Source organism: Chrysemys picta, chromosome 24, assembly GCF_011386835.1.
Source record: "Chrysemys picta bellii isolate R12L10 chromosome 24, ASM1138683v2, whole genome shotgun sequence".
Taxonomy (NCBI): domain Eukaryota; kingdom Metazoa; phylum Chordata; order Testudines; family Emydidae; genus Chrysemys; species Chrysemys picta.
Window position 1 is genome coordinate 13,758,316 of NC_088814.1, and position 16,609 is coordinate 13,774,924.

General features: G+C 58.6%; 3 protein-coding genes across 7 annotated transcripts in view; 1 reads left to right on the forward strand and 2 right to left on the reverse strand.

The window, feature by feature from the left end:
* The window catches only part of LOC135977338 (rho GTPase-activating protein gacV-like), a 954,030-nt gene that overhangs the window by 871,577 nt on the left and 65,844 nt on the right, over nucleotides 1-16,609 (forward strand). The window lies entirely within an intron of this gene.
* On the reverse strand, nucleotides 714-3,946 carry LOC103307326 (zinc finger protein 383-like). 2 transcript variants are annotated; one of them, XM_065577742.1, is made up of 3 exons: nucleotides 3,532-3,946; nucleotides 2,625-2,738; nucleotides 714-2,282 (listed from the first exon to the last, which is right to left on the reverse strand). In XM_065577742.1, the coding sequence occupies exons 1-3, from the start codon at nucleotides 3,563-3,565 to the stop codon at nucleotides 1,321-1,323; spliced, it is 1,110 nt and encodes a 369-aa protein (XP_065433814.1). In that variant the 5' UTR covers nucleotides 3,566-3,946; the 3' UTR covers nucleotides 714-1,320. The 2 variants fall into 2 exon arrangements, with proteins under 2 accessions (XP_065433814.1, XP_065433813.1); XM_065577741.1 differs by having other exon boundaries at nucleotides 714-2,285.
* On the reverse strand, nucleotides 10,822-16,025 carry LOC135972134 (cilia- and flagella-associated protein 251-like). Of its 3 annotated transcripts, XM_065577631.1 has the most exons (4): nucleotides 14,651-16,025; nucleotides 14,065-14,256; nucleotides 12,130-12,289; nucleotides 10,822-11,081 (listed from the first exon to the last, which is right to left on the reverse strand). In XM_065577631.1, the coding sequence occupies exon 1, from the start codon at nucleotides 16,021-16,023 to the stop codon at nucleotides 15,544-15,546; it is 480 nt and encodes a 159-aa protein (XP_065433703.1). In that variant the 5' UTR covers nucleotides 16,024-16,025; the 3' UTR covers nucleotides 10,822-11,081; nucleotides 12,130-12,289; nucleotides 14,065-14,256; nucleotides 14,651-15,543. The 3 variants fall into 3 exon arrangements, with proteins under 3 accessions (XP_065433703.1, XP_065433702.1, XP_065433704.1); XM_065577630.1 differs by having other exon boundaries at nucleotides 14,065-16,025; XM_065577632.1 differs by lacking the exon at nucleotides 12,130-12,289 and having other exon boundaries at nucleotides 14,065-16,025.

A 16,609-nucleotide genomic window follows, 5' to 3' on the forward strand; every position in this document is an offset into this window, starting at 1 on the left:
ATTTTTCTTCCTCCAAATAACAGCACTTACACTTACAGTACAGGACAAGTAGCCCGAGTTCCCTGGAAGCTGCACAGCCGCGCAGCCATCCAGCAGCCTCCTTAGTGCCGCATGGGCCCTCAGACAACCCACCCTGGGGGCTGCCATGGCCAGGGGAGGGGCACCGTTCCCTGAGCCCCAATCTATCCCGGCCTCCAACCTGCACCAACCCAGCTGAGCCTGAGCTGCCCTTGCCCAGGCCTGACCCCAGCCCTGGCCTTGCCAGGGAGAGGCGCCTATCCTGTGGGCCCGGCCCTGCAGCTGATACGGGGGGCAGGGGGTCGCCTTCCCCCCCCCCCAAGCCTAGGTGCTGCTGCAGGGAGAGACAGCTGGGAAGAGGCCTCTCTCCCGGCTGGATCACCCGCCTGCACCATTGGAATTCCCCACCCAGGCCTGGGACACTCATCTCCAGCTCTAATGAGTTGGATACAGGATCAAACTGATCCTAAGTGCGGAGACTCTCTGCAGGGGGGGGACAAAATACAGGTGGATAAACTCCACTGTGCCTCAGACACAGGCCAGCGCTGCTGGAGTCAGCAGATACAGTGACGGTGATGGGGAAGGAGGGAATCCCTCCGACTCGCCCCATTGCCTTCCGGCCTCGCAGAGGCTGAAATGATCCATCTGTCCCACTCCTGCTCCTCCTTGTTACATGGAAATGTATTTGAAATAAGGAAAATGGTAAAAAACTAAATACCTGCTGCCCAGCACCACCTGGACCAGCGTGAGCACAACTGGGAAGGAGACATTTTGTCAGCAAAGGGGGAACTTGGTGACTAACAATCGCTCTGCTACTGGGGTGACAGTATAAATGTGATGCTCAGGGATTGTCCAGACCAGGAAAATGGGTGTCCATTAGGACAGGCCAAAGGGGAAGATGCCAGCTAACCCCAAACCCTGTGCCCGGGCGATGTCAGCACTGCAAACAGAGCGGCGTGTTTACATCAGGATAGCTACCTCCAGCACGCCGATGCCCAGGGAAATCCTAGAGCAGAAGACAAACCCCATGTCCATTTTCACTCAGTGAGGCGACTTGTGGTCACCCCTATTTCCCCCAACTGGGGCTGATGGAAACTCCTTGCTGGAAGGACACACACTCCAGTGACTCACAGGAGAAAGGAGCACGGGACTCACCCCAGAAAAGGGCGACCTGTAAAAGGCACAAGTGGGCAACACACGAGGCAGTTGAGAGAACAGAGGGACACAAATGGTGCAAACAAACCACAAGGTCACTATGTGGGAATTAGCAAATGTGTTTTTTAAAAAAGTCTTTTCTCTGCCCTACACAACATTTCTACACTGCGTCGCTGTCCTGTGAACACCCTGATGTCTTGTAAGGTGTGGGCCCTGAGTGAAACTTTTCCCGCACTCACAGCATCTATAAGGTCTCTCTCCCATGTGAATTCTCTGATGTACAATGAGGTCTGAGCTCACACTGAAGCCTTTCCCGCACTCACAGCACTGATAGGGTCTCTCTCCTGTATGCCTTGCCTGATGTGTAATTAGGGTTGATTTCTGCCTGAACAGTTTCTCACACTCACAGCACTCATAGGGGCGCTCTCCCGTGTGGATCCTCTGATGTGTATTGAGGGCTTTCTTGACAGTGAATTTTTCCCCGCATTCATGGCACTCATAGGGTCTCACTCCAGTGTGGATCCTCTGATGTGTAATAGGAGCTGAACTCTGTGTGAACATTTTTCCACACTCAGAGCACTGATGAGGTATCTTTCCCTTGTGGATATTCTGATGTCCAATAAGGTCTGAGCTGACAGTGAAGCTTTTCCCGCACTCACAGCATTCGTAGGGTTTCTCCCCTGTGTGGATCCTCTGATGGTTACTAAGGGTAGAGGTCAGAGTGAAGGTTTTCTTGCACTCACTGCATTCATGGGCTCTCTCTCCTGTGTGGATTCTCTGATGTTTTAAAAGGCCTGAGTGGTTAGTGAAATGTTTTCCACACTCAGTGCATGTGTTTTTTCTCTCTCCTGTGGGTATTCTCGGCTGGGCTGTGGTTTCCAGGAGGTCCTGGTGAGTTCCCTGACAATTAATGGAGTTACCCACTTTCTCCACTGGCTGGTTTCTCTGCTCCCTCTCTGGCCTGTGCTGACTCCCACAGGCTTTGCCCTGCACACGATGCCGGGACACATTCCCTCTGGAGCCGTGCGATAATCCCCCAGGTGGTGCCACTTGCTCAGAATCTTCCTGCTGAGGATTCTGCTTCTTCTCCTCACTCACCATCCCAGCACCTGCTGGGACAGAGAGAGAAACCTCAGACACAGGGATGGAAAGGGGAAAACAACCAAAATTAGAGCTGGAGAAACAGAAAAGAAACCTAGTAGCTGGATTCTCCACAACTCTTCCCCATAGGGGAGAGAGGAGGGGAACAATTCTGCCTCCACATCCCCTGAGGGAGGGAGCTCTGCCAGGTGTCAGTCAGGATGCGCAGGAAGCCATGAGCGACAGCTGCCGTGAGGATACATGGCCTCCTGGGGATACTCCTGAACCCCGAGAGCTCACAAGGCTTTTAGGGACTCCCAGCTGTTTCCTTCGGGCACTGAGAGCTTTGAGTTGGTTTAATGATCCCTCACCTGCGCAGGCACCTCTGGGGATCTCTCCTTCCTCACAGCCCTGGAGATCCGGGACCCACGGCTCCTCCCCTCGTTCCAGCTGGGAGTTCACATCAGGTGTGGAAACTGGACACTCTACTCAGGGGAAAGAAAACAAGGGAGATCAGGGAATTCATGGGACGTTTCTATTACTTTAACCCCAGCCCATTTTACAGCAGGGAAAGGCTGGCCTGTATTGTAGATAGTCCTTTCTGGCCATAGAAAGCTACAGCTATGAAGAACGACTAAGAAGAACATGCCACCGTTTGTGTTGTGTTCCACGGATCGGAATACCAGCATTTTCCTGCATGTGTGTCAGCTGTGGATGACTGGGAGCAGCTTGGCAGAGATGTGACTGTGATATGAAGAGAGCTGCATGTAAAACTTGGGGGCCTAGTCTGCCTCATGCCCGTGCTAAGGGCTGGAGGCTGGGTCCATGAAGGTGCACAGGGGTGAGGTCTTGTCACCGAGATTGTCAGCAGCCTGGTGACACATGTGCTAGTGATCCTCAGGGCTCAGTGAGAGCTAAGCGAAGTCTGTGACCTCGGGGCGAGGGGAAAGGGGTGATCTCACTTTGCAGGTCCGAGCTGGTTTGTGTGGAGTGGGAGCAGTGTGTGAGTGCCGGCCAGGGGTCAGAAGTTTCTGTTTGTCACATTGGAATCCAAGTTTTGCCCTAGCAAAGAGAAGATGTCAGACTTCGTGCTGTGCTGCCCCTGTGCGCTGTTCCCAGAGCGTCCTGTAGCAGGGGAGGGCAGAGCGCTAGGGTGTGTGTCACTGGCTTGTTGGGGTGTTGCTGAAACAGGGCAGAGTAGAGGTTGCATTGTGGGGATGCCATAAGCCTTAACTCTGCATTTCCCCTCCTAAGAACCGAGGGGACAGGAACCCTTACCCAGCGAGGTCACGTTCTCATAGTTCTCCTGCATGACGTCTCTGTAGAGGGCTCTCTGAGCGGGGTCCAGCAGAGCCCCCTGCCCCGCGGTGAAATACACAGCCACTTCCTGGAAGCTCACCGGCCCCTGAAACAACAGGTGCCCCCCACTCAGTGCCTGCTGCCCCAGCCACAACTCCACTATTCATGGGGGAAAGGAGCCAATCAAATGGAAGCTCTGAGGGGCTCGCAGTCAGAGGCCAACCCCCAAACCACTCATAAGAACGGCCAGCCTGAATCAGACCAAAGGTCCATCTAGCCCAGTATCCTGTCTGCCGACAGTGGCCAGTGCCAGACGCCTCAGAGGGAATGAACAGAACAGGGAATCATCAAGTGATTCACCCGTCGCCTATTCCCAGTTTCTGGCAAACAGAGACCAGGGACACCGTCCCTGCCCATCCCTGCTAATAGCCATCGATGGACCTGCCCTCCATGAATCTATCTGGTACCAGAACATCCAGGAAACACCCAGGTGAGGGGACGAAGAGAGAGCCCCTGGTCTCTCCCAGCAGATCCATCACACAACTACTAGCCAGGGGCTGATACAGGAGATGGAGCCCTGGCAGGTCCAGGGACAATTCTCTGGTAGATACCAACACCCTCCTCATTGTGAGGAGCTGGATATGAAGGGAGGGGCAGGGCCCCTAAGCTGCCCCTTTCATATTTCGCAGCTGCCGTTGGTCAGTCGGGTCAGGCTCCAGCACTGGGAGCCTGGTCAGTGTTTCCTAACCTCACCTAGGTGGGTTGTTTCCTCTCCCACAAATTAGGACATTTCCCCTCTGAACCGCATGGCTCTGATCCTAGAATCCAGGGCACTTATTAAACAACTCCCAGCAGGTTTGCCACACCCTGGCCTCAGGGCCGGCTTTAGGCCAATTCCACCAATTCCCCCGAATCGGGCCCCGCGCCTAAGAGGGCCCCACGCCCAGTGGCAGGGCTGCCCAGAGTGGGGGACAAGTGGCAGAGAATCCCTTCCCTGGCTAGAGGCGCCTTTTTAAATTTTACTCACCCGGCAGTGCTCTGGGTCTTTAGCAGCACTTTGACGGCGGGTCCTTCAGTGCCGCCGAAGACCTGGAGCAAGCGAAGGACCCGCCGCCAAAGATTAGGAGCACGGCCCGGTGAGTACAAGCCCCACGTGGTTTTTTCACGTTTTTTTTTAGTCATCCCTGTCGGGGCCCCGTCGAAACTGTTGGAATCGGGCCCCGCACTTCCTAAAGCCGGCCCTGCCTGGCCTCCTCCCTTACTCCACCCTGGGAATTTCCTGCCCCGCTCCCACCTCCAAACCAGACCCAAACCTTCCCACCCCCTGTGTATTGCTGCCCCCTCCCTCCTGCAGCAACCCACCAGCCACCCCCCAAGAACCTGAACTGGCTCCGCTGCAGCCATTTCTCTGCCCTGTGCCAAGGGCTGGAGCGAAGCGTGGACGTCGTTCTGCAGCCTGGCAGGGCGAGAAGGGCAGTTGTGGAGGTGGGAGAACAGGCTTTAGGTACGTTCCCATCACGATTCCCCAGGTTCTTTCCCTGCAGACTGACCCCGAGATTCTGCCACGCTGGGCGATATGTGACAAGGAGAGAAAAGGGGATGAACTGGAGGGAATTTCTACAGACAGGGAAAGCGCGGGCGGGGGATGAATCTTCCCTGGTAGTAGCTCTCTGCCCTGCCTCTGCAGCCCGAGACTCTGCCCACACTCCGCCCCCCGCTCGCCCCCTCCTGCTGCTCCCCAGGGTCTCTCCTCCACCCCCTCCCCATAGCACAGAGGGGTAAGGGGGGAGCGGAGAGGCAGGGAGATGACTGGCAGGGAGGGGGTGGCGAGGAAGAACCTGGCAGGTGGGGGGCGGGATGAGGAGGTACAGGCGGCGAGTTGTAGGGGCTCGTGGTGCCTGGGCACCAGGAATATTCCTGGGCTGGGGCCCAGCTCCACAAATGTTCGGGGCCGGGTCTCTCCCGCGACCCTGCCTGCCGCCCCCATGCATCCCCCAGTTCCTCCTGCCACCCCCGCACCCTCCTTCCCCCCCCCACCTGCCGCCCCTGCACACTCCCCCCCTCCGCCATGCGGCCCCCGGTCCCACCTGCCTCCCCCAGGCGATTTTAAAAGGCCCATCCCTGTGTTGCGGCCCCTGGGGGAGGGAGGGGGGCAGCAGCGTGTGGAGACGCCCTGTCCTATGCCGCCTAGGAGCTGCTGCCCCAGGTAAATGCTGTATCCTCCACCCGCTCCAAGAGCCTGCACCCCACCGCCTACCCCCACATCCCTTCCTGCCCCCAAACTCCCTCCTCGCCAACCCAAACTCCCTCCCAGGCCCTGTACCCTCTCACCCCTCCTGCACCCAACCCCTGTCCCAGCCCAGAGCCTGCATCCAGCACCCACACTCTATCCCAGAGCTGGCACCCCACACCCCCATTTCCTCCCAGAGCCTGCACGCCCACCCCCTCACCCCCTGCACCCAACCTCCCCCCCCAGAGCCTGCACCCTGCACCCCTCCTGCACCCAAACTCCCTCCCAGAACCTGCACCCCTCACCCCTCCTGCACCCCCACCACTGCCCCAGCTGAGCCTGCACCCAGCATCCCCTCCGACACCCTCATTTCCTCCCAGAGCCTGCAGGCCCGCCCCCTCACCCAAACTTCCTCCCGGGGCCTGCACCCCTCACCCCTCCTGCACCCCCACCACTGCCCCAGCTGAGCCTGCACCCAGCATCCCCTCCCACCCTCATTTCCTCCCAGAGCCTGCACACCCACCCCCTCACCCAAACTCCCTCCCGGAACCTGCACCCCTCACCCCTCCTGCACCCCCACCACTGCCCCAGCTGAGCCTGCACCCAGCATCCCCTCCGACACCCTCATTTCCTCCCAGAGCCTGCAGGCCCGCCCCCTCACCCAAACTTCCTCCCGGGGCCTGTGCCCCTCCCCGCTCCTGCAGCCAAACTCCCTCCCGGGGCCTGCGCCCCTCCTCCATCCCGCACCCAAACTCCCTCCCCCCTCCTGCACCCCCACCCCTGCCCCAGCCCCAGGGGAAGGGGCAGAGCAGGGGCTGGCAGAGACACGTGTTCACCGTTCTGGTCAGTGGCTCTCAGCCCCCCTGCATCTCCCGGCTGCACAGACAGTTCAACCCCCTCCCCCGCAACTCCGGCTCCCCCCTCCCCGACACCACCCCACAGGGGACCCCCCCCCAGGAGCCCTTGTGCGGAGTCACTTTCCCCGGGGTCTCCTCCCGGCCCCAGGGGTTACCCCATGTCTGATCTCTGGGGCTGTCCGCCCGACTTCCCCCGCACCACTCCCGAGCCCGGCCCCTTCCTGTGTGTCCGGCCGGGCTGCAGCCAGCGCCTGCCCCAGGATCGCTGGGAGATGGAGCATCCCGGGCAGATCTCCGGTCGGGGGGGAGCTGGGGAAGGGGCGTGACCCACAGCCCCCTGCCCCCCATTGCCAGCCTCTCCCTGTCCCCCCTGCCCCTCCATTGCCAGCCTCTGGACTCACCCCCCGCCGCCCATTGCCAGCCTCTCCCTGCCCCCCATTGCCAGCCTCTCCCTGTCCCTCCTGCCCCTCCATTGCCAGCCTCTGGACGCACCCCCCGCCACCCATTGCCAGCCTCTCCCTGCCCCCCATTGCCACCCTCTGGCTGCACCCCCCTGCCCCCCATTGCCAGCTGCTCCCTGCCCCCCCTGCCCCCCATTGCCAGCCCACCCTACCCCCTATTGCCAGCCTCTGGCTGCGAAGACGCCTGGTGAGGGGCGTTTGAACCCTAACAACCGCCTGGTTCCTAATGTCCTGGGGAGCGTGTGGAGCAGCATCGCCCAGACAGTTCGGGAAGCCCCTTGTGTGATGTTACGTGTTCAAAACCAGGGACCCTCCATAGGCCACAGCTGTGACCCAGCTCTGCCGGGCTGTCCTCTGAGAGAGGAGCCGCTCCAGATCCGGCTGGGGTCACGGGGGCGACGGGACAGCCCGTGTCTCTGGGACAGGCTCGTCTGGGGCTGGCTGGACCAGGGAGGAGCAGTGCAGAGGGATTGCTGCACAAGTGAGCCTGTGTCAGGCGTGTTTGTGCCCATTGCACATCCGGCACCGACCCCTGGTGCTGCTGGGTCTTGCTCAGAGACAGCGGCCTTGTCCTCCTGCCCCCAGGATCACGCACAGACAAGGCGGCTGGGCAATTTTTGTGTCATTTCCTATATTTGTACAGCTCCCAACCTCAACATCCTGGGGAGCCAAACCGACCCCCCCCCACCCGACTCATCCTCAGACCAAGGCCCTTTGATCCACCAGGCGCAGACCTCTGCCCCTTGAGCTGCAGCGTAACCGAGAGCAGTAGCTGTTTCCCTGCCCGTGGCCCAGGCACCAGAGGGGGTGAGCTAGTGCCTCTGGGCAGTCAATATCGCCTAGATGAAAGAAAGTTTAGCCCAAACAGGGACATTAGCTGGTTCAATGGGACATGAGGGTGATAGGGATGTTGTCGCAGGGCAATCAGGTTGGTCAGGCATGACTTGCTCTTGGTGAATCCATGTTGACTGTTCCTGATCACTTTCCTCTCCTCCAAGTGCTTCAAAATGGATTCCTTGAGGACCTGCTCTATCATTTTGCCAGGGACCGAGTGAGGCGGACCGGTCTGTAGTTCCCCAGGTTCTCTTTCTTCCCTTTTTGAAAGATGGGCATTATATTTGCCTTCTTTCCAATCGTCCGGGACCTCCCCCAATCATAGAATCTCAGGGTTGGAAGGGACCTCAGGAGGTATCTAGTCTAATCCCCTGCTCAAAGCAGGACCAACACCAACTAAATCATCCCAGCCAGGGCTTTGTCAAGCCTGACCTTAAAAACCTCTAAGGAAGGAGATTCCACCACCTCCCTAGGGAACCCATTCCAGTGCTTCACCACCCTCCTAGTGAAAAAGTTTTTCCTAATATCCAACCTAAACCTCCCCCACTGCAACTTGAGACCATTGCTCCTTGTTCTGTCATCTGCCACCACTGAGAACAGTCTAGATCCATCCTCTTTGGATCCCCCCTTCAGGTAGTTGAAAGCAGCTATCAAATCCCCCCTCATTCTTCTCTTCTGCAGACTAAACAATCCCAGTTCCCTCAGCCTCTCTTCATAAGTCATGTGCCCCAGCCCCCTATTCATTTTTGTTGCCCTCCCCTGGACTCTTTCCAATTTTTCCACATCCTTCTTGTAGTGTGGGGCCCAAAACTGGACACAGTACTCCAGATGAGGCCTCACCAATGCCGAATAGAGGGGAATGATCATGTCCCTCAATCTGCTGGCAATGCCCCTACTTATACAGCCCAAAATGCCGTTAGCCTTCTTGGCAACGAGGGCACACTGCTGACGCGTATCCAGCTTCTCATCCGCTGTAATCCCCAGGTCCTTTTCTGCAGAACTGCCGCTTAGCCAGTCGGTCTCCAGCCTGTAGCAGTGGATGGGATTCTTCCGTCCGAAGTGCAGGACTCTGCACTTGTCCTTGTTGAACATCTGGCTGGGCCTGAGCCCCCTTCCGAGGGGCGATGGGGTTCGGCGGGTCTGTGCTGTGTCCCCTCCTGAGGGTGAGGGAGGACGGTGAGAGAGATCCCCATGTGCAGACGATCTCCTCCCACGGTGGCTCCCAGCACTCTAGCCCAGCACTGAGTGTCCCAGAGAGGAGCGGGGAGAGGCCAGGCCGGGTTGGGATTTTGGAGGAGTGATGTGGTTGGTGTGGAGGGCAGTTCAGGTCTCCGGATGGCGGGGGTGCTCTGCATCTCTGACCTCACAGGTGCCTGGTCACTAGTGTGCCCTCCCCCCCCCGATTGTGCCCCGCTCCCGTCTGCACTAGCCCCTGGAGGGCGGTGAGCACAGGAGTCAGAGCGGGTCCCTGAGGGTTGGTAGCCTCCTGCCCTGAGCCTCAGAGACCCTTTCCACCACAGAGACGGCTGGACATTTCATCTCCGTGCTCCCCTCTGGTTGCTAGCTGATGCCCCTGCACTAGCATGATCCGCTCTCTGTCCTGCGGGACCCCTCTCACGGGCAGGGTCTCCAGAGCCCCATGCTAAGGGGCTGATCTGCCATACTAGGCAGAGGGAAACGCCATCCAGGTGAGCCCATGGGCGTTGAGCTCGGTGACCAGGAACGTGCCCTGCACTGAGCTGCCGGCATGGCATGGGCTGGCCTGTGGGGGCAGGTGGGCTGCTCTGTCTCACACTCCGGCCCCTCTGCAGCTTCCTGACTGGGAAAGTGACTTTAAAAGAGCATCTCGATGGCCGTGGGGCTGATTGCTGAGGGGAAGCTGCCCGGCCACCTCTCCTCGCGCCGTCCCTGCAGCGCGGCCTGGCGTAGTTCATTGGTGCAGGGGTAGAGCCCTGCTGCACTGGGAGTATCACGGAGGAACAGCTAGATGACGTCGTCGCCAAGGAAAACAAGTGTCCTGTTAACCGCACAGTGCCCTGAGCTGAGCGAAGGAGACCCTGTGCCCCCCCGCCCCCGCTGCCACTGTCCTATCCCTGCCGGCCCCTCCCAGAGAGTAATGGGGCCATGTGATTTCATCTGAGCTTATCCAACCCTTGACATACGTGGGTCAATGTTGTTCCTACCCCTGGGCCCGCACCTGCTGCTGTTGCAAACAGGCCCCGTTTGGGGGGGGAAGGTGAGGGAGGGGAAAGGGAATAGGCCATGTGGGGGAGGGGAGCAACGTGTGGGCAGTACATTGAATCAGCGCAGGCTGTGACTTCACTTTCTGCCCTATGCTCCGAGCTGCCAAGGGGCCAGATGACGCCCAGCGCCTCTGCGAATACTGGCTGAATGCTGGTAACGTCCCCCTCACACAGATCAGGAGAGTCCTTTTATCCCCCGTTTGTGACAATCGAGAACAAACCCCTGCTGGCAGACAGGGCACATGCAGCGGAGCCGGGCGGCGTTGGCGAGGAGCGGTACCGCAGTGCCGGCCCTTGGAGACGTTCTCTGCTTAGGACAGTGCATGGTGTGAGCTCTCACCGCGCAGCCTCCACGCTGGAGTAGTTACTCTCAGGAAGCATTCAACTCAGAAAGGGGAACTGCACAGATGTGAGGAGGCTCGTTAAATGGAAATTAAAAGCAACACGCCAGGGTGAAATGCCAGCAAAGAGCATGGAGACTGTTTAAAAACACCATGCTAGAGGCTCCCACTACATGTATCCGCAAATAAAAAACAAACCAGTGCGAGGATAAAAAAAATGCCCCCAGGGCTAAACAGCCGAGTAAAAGAGGCACTTTGGAAGTCAAATCCTAGTGAGGAAAATACAAAGACGCATAAACTCTGGAAAGTCAAATGAAAAGTATAATATGGCCAAAAAAGAACGTGAAGAGCAACTAGCTAAGGCACAACAACTAACAGCAAAGTACTGGTTAAGTACATGGGATGCAGGAAGTCTGCCAAACAGTCAGCAAAGCCACTAGGCGATCAAGGCGCTAAAGGAGCACTCCAGGAAGACCAGGCCATTGCGGAGAAACTTCTGTCTTCAGTGCAGAGGATGCGGAGGAAATCCATACGCGCCAGCCCTGCTTTTTAGGTGACAGATGCTAGAATCAAAGAATTATAGACCCATCGGGTTAGAAGGGACTGCAAGGTTCAGGGAGGGCGTTTGGGTGCAGGAGGGGGTTTGGGATGGAGTTTGGGTGCAGGCTCTGGACTGGGACGGGGGTTGGGGTGCAGAAGGGGGTGCAGGCTCTGGGCTGGAGCATGGGGTTGGGGTGCAGGAGCGGATATGGGAGGGGGTTTGGGGGCTGGGTGTGAGAGGGGGTTTGGGTGCTGGGTGCAGGCTCTGGGCTGGGACAGGGGGTTGGGGTGCAGGAGGGGGTACGGGAGGGGTTTGGGGGCACGGGAGCGGGTTTGGGGGCTGGGTGTGAGAGGGGGTTTGGGGGCTGGGTGCAGGCTCTGGGCTGGGACAGAGGGTTGGGGTGCAGGAGGGGGTACGGGACGGGGTTTGGGGGCTGGATGTGACAGGGGTTGAGTGCTGGGTGCAGGCTCCGGGCTGGGACTGGGGGTTGGGGTGCAGGATGGAGTTTGGGGGCTGGGTGAAGGCTCTGGGCTGGGGCAGGGGGTTGGGGTTGGGGTGCAGGCTCTGGGATGGAGTTTGGGTTCTGGGTGCAGACTCTGGACTCGGACAGGGGGTTGGGGTGCAGGAGGGGTTGTGGGAAGGGGTTTGGGGGCTGGGTGTGAGAGGGGAATTTGGGTGCTGGGTGCAGGCTCTGGGCTGGGGCAGGGGGTTGGGGTGCTGGAGGGCGTATGGGAGGGGGTTTGGGGGCTGGGTGTGAGAGGGGGATTTGGGTGCTGGGTGCAGGCTCTGGGCTGGGGCAGGGGGTTGGGGTGCAGGAGGGGGTTTGGGGGCTGGGTGCAGGCTCTGGGCTGGGGCAGGGGGTTGGGGGGCAGAAGGAGGGGCAGGCTCTAGGATGGAGTTTGGGGGCTGGGTGCAGGCTCTGGGCTGGGACAGGGCGTTGGGGTCTGGGAGTGGGGTGTAGGGTGTGGGGCTGGGCCAGGGATGAGGAGTTTGGGGTGCAGCAGGCAGGCTGCCCTGGGGCTGAGGTGGGGGGCCAGAGGGGAGGATCCCCCCAGGGACAAGACACTCACCCAAGCCCCGCCACGCTGCTGCTCAGGAGGTCCTGCCAGGATAAGCCCCCGGCTCCCTCGGATTCGACTCGGAGTCACCTGCCGGGGGGGGTGGGGGAGGGCAGGCTGCCATGTGTATCTGGTAGATACACTAGAGGGTAGGGATCGGATACAGAGGGACCTAGACAAATTAGAGGATTGGGCCAAAAAAAACCTGGTGAGGTTCAACAAGGACAAGTGCAGAGTCCTGCACTTAGGACAGAAGAATCCCATGCACTGCTACAGACTAGGGACCGAATGGCTAGGTAGCAGTTCTGCAGAAAAGGATCTAGGGGTCACAGTGGACGAGAAGCTGGATATGAGTCAACAGTGTGCTCTTGTTGCCAAGAAGGCTAATGGCATTTTGGGATGTATAAGTAGGGGCACTGCCAGCAGATCGAGGGACGTGATTGTTCCCCTCTATTCGACATTGGTGAGGCCTCATCTGGAGTACTGTGTCCAGTTTTGGGCCCCACACTACAAGGATGTGGAAAAACTGGAAAGAGTCCAGCGGAGGGCAACAAAAATGATTAGGGGTCTGGAGCACATGACTTACGAGGAGAGGCTGAGGGAACTGGGATTGTTTAGTCTCCAGAAGAGAAGAATGAGGCGGGATTTGATAGCAGCCTTCAACTACCTGAAGGGGGGTTCCAAAGAGGATGGAGCTCGGCTTTTCTCAGTGGTGGCAGATGACAGAACAAGGAGCAATGGTCTCAAGTTGCAGTGGGGGAGGTCCAGGTTGGATATTAGGAAACACTATTTCACTAGGAGGGTGGTGAAGCACTGGAATGCGTTACCTAGGGAGGTGGTGGAGTCTCCTTCCTTGGAGGTTTTTAAGGCCTGGTTTGACAGAGCCCCGGCTGGGATGATTTAGTTGGGAATCGGTCCTGCTTTGAGCAGGGGGTTGGACTAGATGACCTCTTGAGGTCCCTTCCAACCCTGATATTCTATGATTCTATGTGCCTCCTCCCTCCGCAGGCGCGTCAGCCGCCTCAGCCTGCCCCCGGCGCCACTCCCTTGTACCCTGCAGTGGCAGCAGCCAGCCAGGGAGCGCAGGGCGGAGCTGCAGGGGGCAGGAAGAGACGCAAGGGGGAGGTGCGTGGGGGTGGCAGGTGGGACTGCGGGAGAAACCCTGCTCTGAACATTGGTGAAGCCAGACCCCCCCGGGCCCTGAATTAGCTGGATCCGGGGCACCACGGGCCCATATAACTCACTGCCCTTGGCAAGGTTCATCTAGTCTAACCCCTACCAAGATGCAGGACTTTGTGTCTCTAACCCACCCATCTTCTCTCTTCCGGCTGGGATCCCTTGACTGCCGCAGCTCCCCAGATGTCCTAGCTCTTCTCTTTTCCTTACATCCTTCACTTCTCTGGCCATTGGTTTGCTGCATCTCTGAGTCCTCTCTCTATATGCCCTGGCCCAGCAGCTAGTTACCCAGGCTACCTTCCCATTGCCATCCGTGGGGGTATCCTGGGCTGTCAGGGCTGCAGGTTTTGGCCCATGGTCAGTGCAGGCGCTACGGCTGCTGCACACCTACGTGGTGACTCCTGCAGCCCATCGCCAAACTGCGGGGCCATACTCTGCAGGGTGGCCTCCCCGGCTGAGATTCTGGGAGCAGAGACACCCTGGATTCAAGAAGGAAAATGACCCCACCAGAACACACTGGAAATGGCTCCCAGAGACGTCCCAGTGACACCCGACTGTGCAGCCCGGGGGTTCTCTGGCAGAAGTTCTCCTGCTTCTTCATTGTCACCACGGGCAAGAGTCTGGCAGTGGGAATGGAGAGGGGGTGTCTGCAGGCAGAGCCTTCCATGGCTTTCTGAATGGGAGCCTGACAGATCTTGTGCCCGTGGTGAAGGGCCCAGATTCAATCCCCACCCGTGCCCATGGGGTCTCTGTGGCCACGGGTTCACTTACCCATCACTGCAGGCTGTGCAGGAGGTGGAGGAGAACCTGGCCATGGAGGAGGCAACGTCTCTGGGTGCGAGCAGCACAGGAGCTGGGGGAGCCGGACGGGAGCTTCTGGTACGGGAGGTTTCATGTGAGGTCCATGGAGCTGGAGAGGACAGAGCTGGGCCCAGAGTCCTGGGGCAGCTCCTCAGTTAGTTCCTGTAAGACCCAAAGGAGAAGGTCAGATTCAGGCCCCACTGACCCCTGGGCACTTCCCAGAGAGGCTGCCCAGACACAGCCAGCAGGATCCTCTGGCAACACAGCTGGGCCCTGTCCTCCCGATTCCTTCCTTCCCTTCCAACTTGGCCCTTGCCCAGCCTCTCGCAGCTGCCCCTTACCTTTCCACCCCCAGCCTCAGCTTACCCTCCAGTCCCACGATTCCCCACCTGCCCCCAGCGCTGACGCCCAGAATTTCCTCTTGGCGGTGCCCAGACCTCAGCCCCAGGAATCCCTGCTCTCTGCTGTCCCCTCCAGTGCCCTGCCCAGGGGAGCCCCCTCCTTGTCCGAGGTCTCCTGCCCTCCCGCCAGGTCCCCACAGCCGTCTCTCACTCACCGCTGTCTTCTCCACCAGGGCCGCTTTGGAGCAGGGTCATTCTAGGCTGTCCGGCCACCCTTCTGTGCGGTGAAGCACATCGGAGCGGGGCGTGGAGGGGTGGAGGGAGGCGATGCTTCATAGAGCTTCATAGAGCTTAAGGCCAGAAGGCACCATTGGATCATCTCATCTGACCTCCTGAATGTTCCAGGCCATTAAATTTCACCCACCTACAATCTGAGTCTCTCACTGTAGGTCATTTTCTCCAGCTCTCAGATCATTTGTGTGACTCTTTTCTGCACCCTCTCCAATTTAACACCATCCTTTTAAAACACGGACACCAGAACTGGCTGTCACTATTCTATTATCTCTCTCACCAATGCTCTAGAGAGAGGTAAGATTCCCCCCCTGCTCCTACTCATTACTGCCCTATTTACACATCTGGGCAAGGGGGACCTGGCCATGGAGATGGAAGAGGACTTGGCCTTGCCCTCCTCCTCATCCAAGTCATCCTCTTCTGCTTTCTTGTCCATGACCACGTGCTCCATTCCTATGGCCAGGTCCTCCCCCTCCTCTTCTTCTTCCCCCTGCATCAGCACATCCTCCTCCTCCTCCTCCTCTGTGGCCAGGTCCTCTTCCTCCTGCTCCTTCTCCGTGGCCAGGTCCTCCCTCCTCTCCTCGTCCTTTTCCTCCTTCTTGTCCTCTCTGGCCAGGTAGTCCCCCTCTTCCACTTCCTCCTCTATAGCCAGGTCCTCCCTCTCCTTCTCCGTGGCCAGGTTCTCCTCCTCCTTTTCCTCCTCCTTGTCCTCTCTGGCCAGGTCCTCTTGCTCCTCCTCTTCAATGGCCAGGTCCACCTCCTTCTCTTCTTCCCCCTGCATCGGCACATCCGCATCCTGCTCCATTCCTGGGTCCTCCTAGTCTATAGCCAGGTCCTCTACCTCCTCTTCTGCCTCTTCTTCTTCCCCCTGCATGGCCACATCCTCCTCCTCCTCCTCCTCTGTGGCCAGGTCCTCTTCCTCCTGCTCCTTCTCCGTGGCCAGGTCCTCCCTCCTCTCCTCGTCCTTTTCCTCCTTCTTGTCCTCTCTGGCCAGGTAGTCCCCCTCTTCCACTTCCTCCTCTATAGCCAGGTCCTCCCTCTCCTTCTCCGTGGCCAGGTCCTCCCTCCTCTCCTCGTCCTTTTCCTCCTTCTTGTCCTCTCTGGCCAGGTAGTCCCCCTCTTCCACTTCCTCCTCTATAGCCAGGTCCTCCCTCTCCTTCTCCGTGGCCAGGTTCTCCTCCTCCTTTTCCTCCTCCTTGTCCTCTCTGGCCAGGTCCTCTTGCTCCTCCTCTTCAATGGCCAGGTCCACCTCCTTCTCTTCTTCCCCCTGCATCGGCACATCCGCATCCTGCTCCATTCCTGGGTCCTCCTAGTCTATAGCCAGGTCCTCTACCTCCTCTTACGCCTCTTCTTCTTCCCCCTGTATGGCCACATCCTCCTCCTCCTCCTCTGTGGCCAAGTCCTCTTCCTCCTGCTCCTTCTCCGTGGCCAAGTCCTAATCCTCTTCCACTTCCTTTTCCTCCATAGCCAGTACCTCCTCTTCCTTCTCTTCCTTCTCCTGCATGGCCACATCCTCGTCGTCCTCCATTACTGGGTCCTCTTCCTTCTCCTCCTTCTGGTCCAGGTCCTCCTTGTCCTCCTCTGTGGCCTGGGCCTTCTCCTCTTCCTCCATAGGCAGGTGCTCCTCTTCCTGCTCCATGGCCAGATCCTTCTCTTCTTCCTTTTGCTCCATGATCAGATGTTCCTCCACCAGGGCCACGTCCTTCTCTTCCTCTTCCTTTACCTTCTTCTTCCTCCTCCTTCTCTGCGGTCAAGTCCTCTTCCTTGTCTATGGAGAGCTCCTCCTCCTCCTCTTCTGCTGACAAATTCTCCTCCTCCTCTTCTTTCTCTTCTGTAGACAGGTTCTCCTCCTCCTCCTCTTCTTCCTCTTCTGCAGAACCTTC

Bases quoted from the DNA above. Each gene is read 5' to 3' on its own strand.
- LOC103307326 (XM_065577741.1), bottom strand. From the start codon at position 3,565: ATGCAGGAGAACTATGAGAACGTGACCTCGCTGG. The intron at 2,739-3,531 runs GTAAGGGTTCCT...TCCCCTGAGTAG, and splicing joins TGAGAACGTGACCTCGCTGG to AGTGTCCAGTTTCCACACCT. The intron at 2,286-2,624 runs GTGAGGGATCAT...TCTCTGTCCCAG, and splicing joins CCCCAGAGGTGCCTGCGCAG to CAGGTGCTGGGATGGTGAGT.
- LOC135972134 (XM_065577631.1), bottom strand. From the start codon at position 16,023: ATGGAGCAGGATGCGGATGTGCCGATGCAGGGGGAAGAAGAGAAGGAG.